The following is a 15,727-nucleotide window of genomic DNA, read 5'->3' as shown; positions in this document are numbered from 1 at the left end:
AATTAAGCGAAAAGAACTCTAGTGCTACTATGTGATTTTAAACAAAACATTTCACTTTTCTTGGCCTCAGGTTATTAATCCACAAAATGAATTCATTGAGTTAAGGTCCTTCTAAACTTGAATATTTTGTTTGATTTTCTGCAACTTGATGATACCAAGTCCTTTCTTTGGATTAGGACCTCTGTGGCAGCAAGTGCACCATTCTATGCAGTTTTTCCCCATGTTTTCTCATTTACCTTCCGAGCTACTTTGGCAAGGGAATGACGGTGCTGTCCCTCAGATCCACGTCTGTGTGCTCCATGCTAACAAGCTGGCTCCCTGGGAGATGAACTTGCACGTGTAACATTTTCAGGGATGCGTTGAGTCATTTGGAGAGAGGATTCGGTAGCAATAAAAAATTATTTATATGTAGTCTCACTAATAAGCTTTGAACGTCTTTGGTTTTTTATTAATCCGTGGCTATTTTTTTCTAGTTTCTTGGAAGACTTTTCTAGACCACTCCCCCCCCCCCCTCAAATCTTGCCCAGACCCCTGGACATTTATGACAACTTTTGAATGAAACTTCTTTTCCAGAAGGGGAAGTTTGTATAATTTTTCATCTTAAGTTATTTAAGTTATTGAATAGTTTATCACCTTAAAATACCAAGTAACAATTTAATGAATTGTTTTCTGAACATAGCACTTTGTTTGTATGAAGCTTACCTGAATCCTGTCTACCAATTTGTAAATATATCTATTTCCCCCCATTATTTATACATCATATCTTTTAAAGCCAGTTTTTTGTTTTTGACATTATTTTCTTATTTCATTTCCTTAGCTTTTTTCCCTTTGATCTGCACATACCCACAGCATTCCTCTTGTTCCCACAGGCACCCAGTCAGTCAGAACCAGAGCCAGAGAAGGCTCCATTGTGCAATGTGCCTCTACCCCCTCCTTCAGCATTTGCAGAAATGAGCGGTGATCATGCCCAGTCATCTGCAAGCAGGGTCTCAGAAGAAGGGGACAAAGAGGATGAGTTTGGTTACAGCTGGAGTAAGTTGTCTTTTTGTAATGCATTTAATTGTCAGAGGTATTAAAATAGCTCTGCGTTTCTCAATGCCGATGCCCTGGATGAATAAGGATGTTTCAGCTTTAGTTATTAATACTGCAGTTTTGTGTAGGGGAAAAAAAAACACTGTTTGTTTTTGCTTGAATACAGCATGCATTCCCAAGGCATGAAATCATTTTCTTCCGTTCCTTCTGGTCTGCATTCTTGTGAAAGCCCACTTTGCCATTTTTATGAGAACTAAAGAGGGCGGGGCACTCTCTCAGAAGCTAGTACTGGGCCAGCTTTCTTGTGGTCTTGAACAAGTCATCTCCCCGCTCTAGGTCTCGGAGTCTTCCCATTGTTGATAGTATGCCTTGAATTTTGGTGTTTTCACTACGAGGGTGGTAATACAGTATAATTGTTGAGATAACAACTTTGGGCATTTGGCAGTTGTTTAACCACCTCTAAGCATTAGCTTAGTGGTTTGTCCCTCTCTTTAAAATACAGCGTTTAGCCCTCGCCGGTTTGGCTCCGTGGATAGAGTGTCAGCCTGCGGACTGAAAGGTCCCAGGTTCGATTCCGGTCAAGGGCACGTACCTTGGTTGCGGGCACATCCCCAGTAAGGGGTGTGCAGGAGGCAGCTGATCTATGTTTCTCTCTCATCGATGTTTCTAACTCTCTATCTCTCTCCCTTCCTCGCTGTAAAAAATCAATAAAATATATTTTAAAAAAATAAATAAATAAAATGCAGCGTTTACCTCCAGTTGCTAACATTAAATTAGATAATGTCTGAGGAATACTGACCACAATTCCTGATGTGCAGGAAGTATGGAAAGGCAGCTGTTGCTAGGATCATGGCTGTGTCTCTTGTTTCCTAAGGAGATAAACCATTTCATAGGGTAATATTAAAAATTCAGCCAAAAGTTATAACTGTGTCAGTACTTTAAAAAGTTTCATTTAAAATATATAATTATTTCCTTTAAGAAAAATGGCATGCTTTTCAGAAGATAAGAATGTAAAAGGTGTGTTGCTAAACTCTAGGATTCAGGAAATGGCAGTTTGTGAAATTGATCCAATTAAGAATCAATATAGAATACGTGTCATCAGCCATGTAATAACATTTTCTAAAGTTTACAGTTCTCAGTCTATTTTTAATGAAATTAGAGTATATTACTAATCCACCAGAATATACTCTGAGGAAAACATTAAATGGAATATTTCAGTTACCTATTGTCATGTCACAAGCTACCCGAAACTTCATGGCTTAAGAAAGCAGTTTCTTACTGATGTGTCAAGGAGCTGTGGTTGAGTGGATTCCCTGGGACAGGGCCTCTAGCATGGCTCCCTCACAGCCTGACAATTAGTGCTGCTACTGGCTGATTCCTCCACTGCGCCTGTGGCTGGGACCCCACACTTGGCTTTGCTTTCTCAGTTTAAAGAATAAATTCTAACTATTGAACATGTGGGGTGGGAGATACGAATGGTCTAATCTACTTAGGACAAGTGTCCGAAAGCTGGGACAGGTACATCGAATTCTCCTGACCTGATGTCTCTGTGCAATAATGAACCCGTTCCCTTTTGTATGGATATATGGACCAAGAAACTGTGCAACATGATGTGACATGCAGTGTAGATTTTCCTGTGAGAGAAAAGCTTCCACGGACCAATCAAGATGAATACTCCTGCCCTGGATGGATAGCTCAGTTGGTTAGAGCATTGTCCCAGTACACCAAGGTTGCGGGTTTGATCTCTGGTCAGGGCACATGAAGCAAACCAAAGAATGCATACATAAGTGCAACAACAAATCTCTCTTCCTCTCTCTTTCTAAAAATCAATAAAAATATAAATTAAAAATAATTCGCCTGGCCAGCATGGCTCAGTGATTGAGTGTCAACCTATGAACCAAGAGGTCATAGTTCAAATCCTGGTCAGGGCACATGCCTGGATGGGGCGTGCAGGAGGCAGCCAATCAATGATTCTCTCTCCTTGATGTTTCTATCTCTCTCCCTCTCCCTTCTCAGAAATCAGTAAAAAATATACATATTTTTTAAAAGATGAATACTCAGTGTTCTGTTCTCCTTTGAAAATGATAAATTAAATTCCTGTTTTAATCACAAGCTGAGAGTTTGTTAATGTGACCACTCTTGGACCTGATCACGCAGGTACACCAGTTAACTAGACATTATACTCCCTGCACCCTGAATGCAAAGAAATTCCTTAAAGTTTGGGTAGTCCTAGAAACCCAGGTGGCCACTCTGCTTTGGTTTTCTTAACTGCCAAGCATATTTTGGTACAAATAATGCCCTTTTGAGGCTATTCTAAGTAGCATTTGACTATGAATTAACTCTCAATACCTATACTCTTACTGTTGTTATGTGCAGAAAATATCAGAGAACGTTATGGGACTCTGGCCGGCGAGCTGCATATGATTGAACTGGAGAAAGGTCGAAGTGGTTTGGGTCTAAGTCTTGCTGGGAACAAAGATCGATCCAGGATGAGTGTCTTTATAGTCGGGATTGATCCCAATGGAGCAGCTGGGAAAGATGGTCGGTTACAAATTGCAGATGAGCTTCTAGAGGTAATTTCTTGTGGAAAATGCTGAATTTACTTTTGCAGAGTCGGTGCAGAGGAAGCATTAGTTTCTAGAAAATTCACCTGGGCCTCATAGAGTGATGGAGAAAACTATCGCTTGCCTAATAAAATAGATGCATTACAGCAAATTTGGCACTAAAGCAAATCTCTATTAAGTAGTGTCCATGTTCCCATTAACTTCCATTGAAAGGTCATGGCAATGTAGCACCAGAAACAATTTTTGCCCCAAGACAGTAATAAAGATTACACTTCAAAAACTTTTTTTGTGTGTGTGCTGCATTTTCATCAGGAGCTTTTGAAAATCCAGATGACCGATCAATCCCCATGATGAGATTGGCCCACTGGACATTCTGAAAGTTGTATCCCTAATAGTGCAAGTGACAGATGTTGGGTGCATTGGGGTCAAGGTTAAGTCTAACTAAAACAGTAATTCAGCCCTCCAAACAAAATAAACTTGTGGACCATGCTTTATAGTTTTAGAACTATATCTGCTTGTTTTGTTTGCCCTTGCCTCCTGTAGGCTGGGATCCACGTTTTTGTATTGCCTTAATGTTCTTCCCGTACTTGTGTATTTCTCTATTGGTTAGAAAGGCTCAGTCAGCAATGGCTGAATGACTAGAACAGCAGTCACCAACCGGTGGTCCATGAACCACTGGTGGTCCGTGAGGTTCGAAAGGTTGGCGACCGCTGGTGTAAGGAAACCTTTGGAGCAGCAGTCGCCAACCGGTGGTCTGCGGACCACTGGTGGTCCGTGAGGTCCAAAAGGTTGGCGACCACTGGACTAGAAGACCAGCAGTTTCATCAGGTGCTGTGCTGCATAGACACAATGTACTGCCACATCCTAGTTCTGTCAGCATTTCTTCTCCCAGTGGCCCATGCCCAAGCCTTGAGTTTTCAGACTAATTAGAAAATACAACAGTATAGGGCTTCTCTGGATGCTCTGTGCAGGTCACACATGCTCCCACAGAGCCCCTGCTTTGTACAAAGCGCACTGAGGCCCAGTGCCTGCCAGGGAACTCACTGTCTGCTCTCCTTCAGTCAGTCCAAGTGCTGCCTCCTCAGCTCTTGGAGCTCAGGCCATATTACACCATTTTATTGTTGGCTTCTAAATGAGCTTTTCTTTATTCACCATCAAAGTCAGGTTCATGTTCTGGAAAGGATATATATATGCCTAATGCATGAAATTCATGCAAGGCCCTTGGCCCCAGCCCCCGCCTGCTGCCACCATGGCTGGGGGCCTCTAGTGTGGCCTCCGCCCGCTGCGGCTTTGTCCAGAAGGAAGGATGTCTAGTCTAATTAGTATATTACCCTTTTATTATGTAAATATATATATGAAATATTAGTTTAAAATAAAAAAAATATTTCATTAGCTAGATAGGATGATAAAAATTTACAAAATTAAAATTCCAGGCTCAATTAATGATATTTATTTCCCATAGATCAATGGGCAAATTTTATATGGAAGAAGTCATCAGAATGCTTCCTCAATCATTAAATGTGCCCCTTCTAAAGTGAAAATAATTTTCATCAGGTGAGCATTTTCTTTTTCTGGTTTACTAAAAAATGTTCGTTAGCCTTTCAGTTCTGTTATTTTTGAATGAAAATAAAGCATTTATAAATGTTTTAGTGTTGCAGTTCCAGGCCTTTGGGGTTACAGAATTTTCTGTAATAATCCTTCTGAATCTTAAAGTAAAATGTTGAAATAATGTGAAGTGTTATGATGTGATAGGTCAATGCATTTCCTTTTAGGAATAGAGATGCAGTGAGTCAGATGGCTGTGTGTCCTGGAAATACAGTGGAATCTTTGCCTTCTACCTCAGAGAACCTTCAAAATAAGGAGGTATGTAGCTCATGTTTGTTTCTCTGGAAGATTTGATTGATATGCCACTTCTTAATTCAAACAATTATAGAACCCTTACAAGGCTGTCAAAAGATAAATAAGTCATAGCCTTGGCCCCCATGGAGGGTATAGCCCAGTACAAGAAGCGCTCGAGTAAGCAAGCTCACCACTAACATGAAGGCTATTAGTAGAGTTCACATAGGGAATAATGAAGGCACTAGAAGAGGAGGTGCCAATTCCACCTCTAGGGAGAGAGAATAGGATGTTATAGAGGAGATTATGTGTAGGTTGGAAGTAGAAGACTTGGGGGCACAAAGAAGCAGAGGGTTGAGGAATGGTGTGGAAGATCCGGCAAATACAGACAATTAAAAATTGCAGAGCATACTGAACAGCGTGAGGCGGGGGATGGGGAGCTGGTGAGGCAGAGTCACTGTCAAGGGAAGGAGATGGGTCAGGTCATAGGAATATGATGAAGACTTTGTCTTGGAGGCCATGTTGTTGGGAACTCAAAGAATCAGAACTGTAATTTTTGAAGACATTGCTGGAAATGGTGCAGAGCAGAGAAAAATCAGAAGTTGCTGGGAAGTGAAGTAAAGGGTAATAAGAAAATTATAAGAGTAGTTCAGGAGAAAGAAAATAAGGTTCTAAGTAATGTAAAAAAACAATAAAATAAAAAATGGAAATGGTGACATCAGATGTTTAGGACCCAAATTGACATTACTTCATCCTCAACTAAATGTAGTCATTAAGGAAAAATGAATATTTGAGAATTTATTTATCCAGCAAATATTTATTGCGTGTCTGCCTGATTCTATCAGGTACTGTTCTTTGGGCAGGGTATAATAGACTGGCAGGTGAAACAGATAAGATGTACAAGGTTTCCAGATGTCTGACTTGGTGACTTGATGGATGGGTGACTTTTATCAAAATATATAAATAAATAAAAAGAGGAATAAATATTTGTAAAACTAGAAGACATGTATTTAGGCAACCTAAGAGTGAAGTATAGTTTACATTGGGACATTTGGTCTAGAGTTCAGAGATGAATTCTCTTAGATGCAGATTTGGTGTGAAAGCTGAGGCACTTGACTACAGAGAACATTTAGAGAGAACAGGGCCAAGGTCAGGATTATGTAATAACAATCAGAAAGAAGGCTGATACATATGGTCAGAGTTGATGAAGTAGAGCCAGGTGGACGTGCTGCATAACAGCTGATGAGACCACATTTCAAGAAGAATGGGCCCTGACCAGTGTGGCTCAGTTAGTTGGGCATTGCTCTGTGCACTAAAAGGTTGCTGGTTCAATTCCAGATCAGGGGGCACATGCCCCTCTCTCACCCCCCGCCCCCCCCCCGCCATTTGCAAGCTCCTAGCACATGAGGCAGCTGATGTTGTGCTCTCACATGGATGTTTTTCTTTTCTCTCTCTCTCTAAAAATCAATTTAAAAGTATTTAAAAAAAACCATGGATCATCTTTGTCCCTTATAGTTAAAGCTGATATAGCTATCTATCCTATATAATAAAGAGATAATATGCAAATTAACCCTCATGCCCTCACAAGATGGCTGCCTACGACCAGGCTGGCAGGGGGGGTTAGTGAGGGATGACCAAATGACTGAACAGCAGGCTGCATGGGGCGACCAGGCTGGCGGGTGAGCCATGAGGGGTGACCAGGCCGGCAGGGGGGGCAGCTGGGGGCGACCAGGCAGGCAGGCAGGCAGGTGAGCGATTAGGAGCCAGTGGTCCAGGATTGTGAGAGGGATGTCTGACTGCCAGTTTAGGCCAAAAACTGGCAGTCGGACATCCCCTGAGGGGTCCCAGATTGGAGAGAGTGCACGCTGGGCTGAGGGGACCGCCCCACCCCTGTGCACGAATTTCGTATACCAGGCCTGTAGTATGTATGTAACAGCCTGATATGCGAAGTGCCCAACTAATAGGTCAACCGTTTGGACAACTGCTCGACCAGTCACCGCGATGCGCACTGACCACGAGGGGGCAGAAGCTCCAATTGGTAGGTTAGCTTTCTGTTGAGGTCCAGTTGACAGGGACTGAATGAGACGAGCCAGACACACCCTGGAGCCCCCCCCATCCCCTGCAGGCTGGCCTGCCAGGCCCAGTCAGCCCCAATCAGGACTGGGCAAGATAGGCTGGACCAGCCGTGGGCAAACTATGGCCCGCGGGCCGGATCCAGCCCGTTCGATCCATCCCCCTCTTGCTCTCCCCTCCGCTCCTTCAGCAGCAGTGTTAACATGTATTAGTTCCACAAACACGCCATCCATGCTTTTGTTCTGGCCCTCCGGTCCAGTTTAAGAACCCATTGTGGCCCTCGAGTCAAAAAGTTGCCCACCCCTGGGCTGGACACTCCCTGGATTCCTACCGCGGTCCCTCCCTGGCCTCTAAAATATTTCTTCTAATTGATTTCCTTTCAGTGTATAAAAATTCCTGCACTGGGCCTCTAGTATATAAATAACAACCCACCCAAACATTGAAAAAAATAGAAGGGTATATTCTACAACCTTGAATACTGCAAAGAGGTAAGAAAATGAATAAAGAATGTCCATTGGAGTTGGCAATTAGGAGATTATTAGTGATTTCTGAGAAAGCAAATAATGGGTAAGAAGTTAGAACAAAGAAGGCAGTGGCCAGAAGGTGACCAAAAAAGAGATTTTGGTGGAAGTCCTATTTTTATTTGGAAAAGCTTTGGCTACATGTTTCAGATGAATAGAAGGAAGTAATAGAAAAAAAGAGTGAGAAAATTAGAGGAGCCATGAGTGTCATCAGTGAGAAAAGGAAACACTATTCCCTCAATAAACATATAAGCATTGGGCTTTATCTATACACTAGAGGCCTGGTGCATGAAATTCATGCACTTGGGTGGGGGGGGTCCTCAGCCTGGCCTGTGCCCTCTTGCAGTGTAGGAGCCCTTGGGGATGTCCGACTGATGTCTTAGGCCCACTCCCAGTGTGGGAGCCTGGCTTCTGGCTGAGCAGTGCTCCCCCTGTGGGAGCACACTGACCACCAGGGGGCAGCTCCTACATTGAGAATCTGCCCCCTGGTGGTCAGTGCACATCATAGCAACCAGTTCCACTGTTCAGTCGATTTGCATATTAGCCTTTTATTATATAGGACTAGAGGCCCAGTGCACAAAAATTTGTGCACTCGGGGGGGAAGGGGGTCCCTCAGCCCGGCCTGTGCCCTCTCGCAGTCTGGGACCCCTCAGGAGATAATGACCTGCTGGCTTAGGCCGGCTCCCGAATGGCAGAGGGCAGGCCCAATCCCTAGGTGCAGACCCTGGTCGGGCTCAGAGCAGGGCCGATTGGGGAGTTGGGGCACCTTCCCCTGTCATGCACAGAGCAGGGCGGATCGGGAGGTTGCGATGCCACCCTCACTCACGCTCAGGGTAGGGCCAATTGGGGGGTTGGGGCACCACCCCCTGTCACACTCAAGGCAGGGTCGATGGGGCGGTTGCGGCACCACTCCCTGTCACGCACAGAGCACGGCCCATCAGGGGGGTTGGGGCTCCGTACCCTGTCATGCACAGAGCAGGGCCCATCAGGGGGTTGGGGAGCTCCCCCCTGTCATGCACAGAGCAGGGCCAATCGGGGTTGGGGCGCTGCCCCCTGTCATGCACAGAGCAGGGCCCTTCAGGGAGGTTGGGGCTCCATACCCTGTCACGCACAGAGCAGGGTCAATCAGGGGGTTGGGGATCTCCCCCCTGTCATGCACAGAGCAGGGCCGATAGGGGAGTTGGGGCACCGCCCTCTGTCACACTCAGGGCAGGGCGGATCAGGGGGTTGGGGCGCCGCCCTCTATCACCCACAGAGCAGGGCCGATCAGGGGGTGGGGGAGCCCCCCCCTGTCACACTCAGGGCAGGGCCGATGGGGAGGTTATGGCTCTACCCCGTCACACACAGAGCAGGGCCCGTGGGGGGCGGGGGGGTTGGGGCGCCGCACCCTGTCACACAGAGAGCAGGGCGGATAGGGAGGTTGTGGCCCCGCCCCCTGTCACACACAGAGCCGCAGGGCGATCAGGGGGTTTGGGCGCTGCCCCGTGTCATGCTGATCCCAGTGCCGGGAGGCCTCGTGACTCCGCTGATCCCAGTGCTGGGAGGCATATTACCCTTTTACTATATAGGATAGAGGCCTGGTGCACGTGTGGGGGCCGGCTGGTTTGCCCTGAAGGGTGTCCTGGATCAGGGTGGGGGCCCCCACTGGGGTGCCTGGCCAGCCTGGATGAGGGGATGATGGCTGTTTGCAGCTGGTCACACACCCTTCAGGGTGGGGGTCCCCACTGGGGTGCCTGGCCAGTCTGGGTGAGGGGCTGAGGGCTGTTTTCAGGCTGGGACTGAAGCTCCCAACTGCTGCTTTTTTTCTTTTATTTTTTTTATTCTGGGCCAGCTTTAGCTCTGAGGCTCCAGCTCTTAGGCCTCCACTCCTGAAAGCAGGTATCTGGTTTGTTTCGGTTTTATAATCGAAACTCTGTATCAACTCCAGCTCTGAGATCCCAGCAGCTGAAAGCTGGTTTCTGGGGTTTTGTTTAGCATCTATATTTGTTACAATGTTTGAAACTGCAGGCTGAGAGGCCGGCAAGGCAGGCGGGGAACGTTGTAGTCCTCCGTCACTGAAGCAAGCAAGCCTCATGTTAGTTTCAAGCTGCCTGGCTGCTGGCCGCTGTCTTGGCTGGCAGTTAATTTGCATATCTCGCTGATTAGCCAATGGGAAGGGTAGCGGTTGTACGCCAATTACCATGTTTCTCTTTTATTAGATTGGATTATTATATAGGATAAGATAAACGAACTATTGTCTCCTTCTGGTGAACTGAATCAAGTGGTTTTCCATGATTATAAAGGAGAACAGTTTATTTTCCTATGGGCTGTACCAAACATGTCCCTTAGTGAGATGGAGTATTTTAACAATTTTCAGGTAGAACATTTAATAGCTCCTAAATTCACTTGATGGCTAACACAGTAAAGAATAGTGGATGGTACCTCTTCTGGTACCAAAGGTTCTGTGTTTCAATGCGTTTCACTGTTTTGTAGCTGGGTTGCTACTAGATTTCATTGTAGTATAAATCAAGGCAGCTTGAAAATCCACATTGTGTCTCTGCTCTAAAATAACTGCTGTCTAAACACACCTCAGTAGTGTTCCGGAGAGAGTGTATTGTTCTCTCCAAATAGTAATAATGAATTGCATTACATAAAATGATTTTGACTAAGTGGCTCTTATAATTTAACAAACAAAAAGATACGACACTCCATTGCCCATTTTGCCATTTCTTTCTCTGTCAGGCTGAACCAAGTGTTGCCACTTCCGATGCAGCTGTGGACTTCAGTTCATTTACAAACGTGCAACATCTGGAGCTTCCCAAGGTAAATCTGCTTTGAATTGGAGTGAAATGATATTCACATTGCTGTCCTCATCCACTGGTTCTCAAAAGTGTGGTCTCCATCAGCAACATCAGTCAGCATTACCTAGGATCTTGTTAAAAATGCAGGTGCTTGGGGCCACTCAGACCTACTGAGTAACGGGGTGGCCCACAGCCTGTGTTTTACTAAGCCTTCTCAGTGACTGCAATGAACGCTGAAGGGTGAGAACCACTGTGCTAACTGATACTTTAGTAGGGACCCTCCTTTTCCTCCTTTATGGTACCCCAAGGTACGAGATTTTGTGGTCCCTCTTTTGATCTATTTACCAGGGATCTGCCAAGGCAGGAATAAAAGAATAAAGAAACAGAAATGATGGTTTCTTTTCCTTCATAAAATGGAAAGCTCCAATTCTAGAAGTTTCACTGATAGACAGTGAGGAATTTGCTTTTGAGAAGATCAGAACCTTAAGTTCAAATGACCACTTTAAAGAAGTAGTTTGCTGAATAGAAACCTATACAGGCTGTTAGGTGCTGCAGGGCCATGCTGGTCTGCAGGTGGACAGTGGATGAACGAGAGTACAGGCAGAAAGAGCATTGGAGAGCTGAGGGGGAAGAGAAGGAGGGAGGAGGGGTGGGGGATAGGAGGGTACTCAGTGAGATGCTGCCACGCTCCAGGTGTGAGTCAGTGCAGCATGATGCTGAGGCCAAGCCTTAGAAGGAGTGCCTCAGGGTTGAGGACCCACTTCATCAAGTATACACTTGACACAGTGTGTGATCTCCCTTGGCCTCAGTCTTCTCACCTGTAAACTGGAGAGGACAATATGATCTTTGATGTAGGTAATTGTAAAGATTAAATGAATTGTTTATCAAGTGGTTGGCATAATGCCTGGCACATGATCAGACCCTGTTAAGCATTTAGGAGAAAAAAATACTGTGACTTTATTGGTTGCTTTTTTACAATAGATAATTCTTTTTTACAATAGATAATTCTGTATGAGAGAAGTCCTTCTTAATGGACAATTCGTGTTGTAGGTTAGAGAGAAAAGAACAGAAGTCATTAAAGCCTTTTCCTCTTCTACCAAGAAGTCTATACACTTCAAGAATCCCTCATGCTATTTCCATGTAAGAGAGCCAATACCTTCCTCTTTCCCCTGCTGATTTCAGGGTAGTGTTACCTTTCCCAAGTCCCTAATATGTTCCTTGTAAGAATTCTCTACTTCATCAAACTGACTTGAATCAAGAGCCCATGGAAATTATTTTAAGAATTCATCTCTCTTTGCCTTTGCTTATATCAGGATGCCCTGCTTTTTTTAAAGCTTATCCAAATCCTACATAACTCAAGACCTAGCATAATCTCACCTCTGTTTATTTAGAAATATTTCTCCAATATTATGGCCTATATAATGCTTACTATTAATGTCTTCATTTACTTGTCATATAATCAAGAATATATCTCTTATGCTAAACTTTCAGGTGAGTATAGTATCTAACATTTCAATTGCATGTTGAGAGAAGTAATAACTCTTACACTTTCTCTCCCATTATCTTATGTGGAATTGTGTACCATAGTTCATACTAAGCATTAGGGAGGGAAGAGTGAATGCATGCTTACACGTAGTTTGTGCTCAAGGGGAAAGATGTTAAGATTGGGAGAGGCAGGAAGGAGAGAATAGTTTTTGTATGAAAATTCGAAATCATGTAACAGGTCATTTTGAGTTCTGTTTTGACTCCTTAGAAACTCTCTTGACAGGTCTATTATCTTTTTCTTTTTAATTCTTTTTTTTTTTAAGTGGGAAAATATAAGTGTAAGCAAAAAGCTCATAATGTGTATGTGGTTTATAAATGTACACCCAGTGGCTGACTGAAATGCTAATTCAGTTTAACAGACATATTTTTTTTTGTTAAAGATTTATTTTTAGCACATTTTGTGTAAGGAAGTACATATACATCAAAGCAGGTAACAACATTACATGATTCCCAGAGATCTGTTTCATATCCAGTTAATTTTATATGGTGACAGTCTTCAAATACAATTAAGAGTTTTTCTTCTAAATTTTAGGGTATCTTCCAACTTTAAAACAGTCCTCCTGATAATAAGAGTAGTTTGTTTAGTTTATTTCTACGTTTAATTCCTGTTTACATTTTTTTTTAGCTCTTTAATTGTACAAGTGTTCCTTCATAAATATATTTCCTTAATTTGTTTCACATTCCCCTTATGGTGATGTTTTTCTATTTTTTATTTTTTGATGATGCTTTAAACACTAGCTCAAAGCAAAGTTTCTAAGATCTATTTTTGAGGACTCTGTGTGCTGTGGCAGAAGTGAGGTGGAAAGTTGAGCAATTAGAAAAGAATTATATAGGATAAGATAAACGAACTATTGTTTCCTTCTGGTGAACTGAATCAAGTGGTTTTCCATGATTATAAAGGAGAACAGTTTATTTTCATGTGGGCTGTACCAAACATGTCCCTTAGTGAGATGGAGTATTTTAACAATTTTCAGGTAGAACATTTAATAGCTCCTAAATTCACTTGATGGCTAACACAGTAAAGAATAGTGGATGGTACCTCTGCTGGTACCAAAGGTTCTGTGTTTCAATGAGTTTCACTGTTTTGTAGCTGGGTTGCTACTAGATTTCATTATAGTGTAAATCAAGGCAGCTTGAAAATCCACATTGTGTCTCTGCTCTAAAATAACTGCTGTCTAAACACACCTCAGTAGTGTTCCGGAGAGAGAAACACTCACACCCCATTATCCTTACTTACCTGACAATCCATTATTGTCTATAGATGTGTATGTATTTGTTTTCATAGTATATTCTAAGTGGGATTGCAGCATATTTATACAAAAACGGACTCCCATCAGTCTTAAAGGAGGGATTTGTGGTCTCAGGACAGTTGACCATGTGGCTCAGCAGTGTCATAAGGGCCCATTCTTCCTGCCCCTGCACAGCTGTACACAGTGGCAGCTTGACCCCAAGACTGGTCCTCCTCATAGTTTTAGAGTGGCTGCGAACCATAATGGGGGCCAAGGGATACTTCTCTCACATATAGTGGGGGTTGGGAGATAGAGTGACTATCTCAAACTTCTGAGCAAAACTCTTGAAATTCATCCTGTTGAACCAGTTCAGGTCATATACCTTTTCCTAAGCCATGGAATAGAATTGTGCAACTAACTTCAGTCATTCAGACTCTATCTGTGGAGCTACTTTTCTATTGCTACATAAGAAATTCCCTCCAAAATTAATGGTTAAAACAGTAGACATTTATTATTCTCACAGTTTCTGTGTATCAGGAATTCGGGAGCAGTTTAGCTGGGTGGTCTGGTTCAGACTCACTTGTACGGTTGCTAAAAAACTGCCAGCTAGGGCTGCAACTCGTCTGAAGATTCGGTTGGGGCTGGAGGAACTACAGCCAACCAAGACGGTTTACTTACAGGGCTGCTGGCAAGATGCCTGTTTTCTCTGCATGGAACTGCTTTAGTGCCCTCGTGGCATGGCAAATGACCCAAGAAAAAAAGCAAGGAGGAAGTTCAGAAGCCCTTTTTGACAAAATTGTGCAATTACACATCATCACTTCTCCTTTATTTTGTTTATTACCATCAAGTCACCAAGCCCAGCCCCACTCAAGAATCCCTTCTTGAAGGGAAGAACATCAAAGGGTTTGTGTACATAACTGAACACCATCACTGAAAACATAGGCAAAGAGAGAGGGGGAGAGTGTGTGTGTTATTTGAGGCAGCAGAGGGAGGGGGACTGGATAGTCTAATGAAAATACATGAGTTTGTACAAAGGAGTAAGATGAGAATGAGTATTAGATAAACAGCCAGCAAATGCCTGCTGTAATAGTAAAGAACTTTCCTGACTACAATTAAGTGAATAGAGAATAATAGAACAAATATATCTATATCTCACTATAGATATAGAGTATTACTTATTCAAACAAAGGTTTCTTTGTAATAATAGGAAAGACCATTACTGTGGAAAATCCCAAATACAGGGTAACTAAATTGTTTATGCTTTGCATTGGCATTGGGATTTGCCAGTGTGGTATCACACTGACCTTCCTATTCATCAAGGCTGATTCTTTGACTGCTGGATCAGAGTTTGGGGTTTCAGAATACTGGCATGTTTCAAGAATTCATCTGAAGTAACCTTGGTTTTGTCCTGTAGAGTTATTAGCAGAAGGAATATGTGTTAGAACAACACTTGTGTAATGCATCAAGCTTTCACGCCCTTTCTTACTGCACTTAATCCTCACAGCAGCCTTGCTGTTGGGCAAATGTTATTATTCCTTTTTTGTTTTTTTTTTAGATAAGAAAATTGAGGTTTAGAGATATTAAGTGGCATATCCAGATTTCTTCAGCTAGGCCGGAAGTAAATTAGGACCGAGTTCTGTTCGCCCTAAAAGTGCAGTTTTGTCTTCTCTCCATGACTGATTGCCTGAAGGAGAGCAGTGGTGGACAGATGCCCAGGGAGAGCCTGCAGGTTGTCAGGCATTGTTTATCTCCCACAGAAAAGCCCCATGCTGGCAATCTTTAAAGGTAGGGAACCTGGCCTGAATGTCATGGTCATGATCCTAAAGGCCTGATAGCAAGCTTTGGCTCTTGTATACCTTTCAGAAGAAACATGGCGAGATTTCCTTTTCTCTTTTTTGCTTAATATTTCCCTGCTTGGAGACTGTAGTGGAAGAGGAACCCAGCTCAAACCAGAATGAAAATGTTGAACCCTGTTTTAATTTTATGAGCATTAATATTAAAGGTAAACGGCAGTATTGTGGAACATTTGGTTTTGATAAAAGCAGATGTGGAAAATACAAAGTAGGTGTGGCTGTCTAGCCTTGCCAGGTTTTCAGGGCAGGTCCTTGGGCCCAGAGTTGAGAGCATTTTCACTCTGCACCAGATCA

At 43.4% G+C, this 15,727-nt stretch overlaps 1 protein-coding gene across 2 annotated transcripts in view; it reads left to right on the top strand.

Annotated features, from left to right (window-relative positions):
- MPDZ (multiple PDZ domain crumbs cell polarity complex component) overlaps nt 1–15,727 on the top strand; it is a 175,935-nt gene that overhangs the window by 141,155 nt on the left and 19,053 nt on the right. For both annotated transcript variants that reach the window (XM_036331164.1, XM_036331163.1), the window contains 5 exons: nt 870–1,032; nt 3,409–3,605; nt 5,059–5,150; nt 5,369–5,459; nt 10,748–10,828. In XM_036331164.1, the coding sequence (XP_036187057.1) occupies nt 870–1,032; nt 3,409–3,605; nt 5,059–5,150; nt 5,369–5,459; nt 10,748–10,828 (624 nt within the window). The remainder of the gene's footprint in view (nt 1–869; nt 1,033–3,408; nt 3,606–5,058; nt 5,151–5,368; nt 5,460–10,747; nt 10,829–15,727) is intronic.

The sequence above is a fragment of the Myotis myotis genome, unplaced genomic scaffold, assembly GCF_014108235.1.
Source record: "Myotis myotis isolate mMyoMyo1 unplaced genomic scaffold, mMyoMyo1.p scaffold_m19_p_12, whole genome shotgun sequence".
In the NCBI taxonomy this organism is placed as follows: domain Eukaryota; kingdom Metazoa; phylum Chordata; class Mammalia; order Chiroptera; family Vespertilionidae; genus Myotis; species Myotis myotis.
The sequence above is the reverse complement of the archived record's forward strand: the minus strand, read 5'-3'. Positions and strand labels throughout refer to the sequence as shown.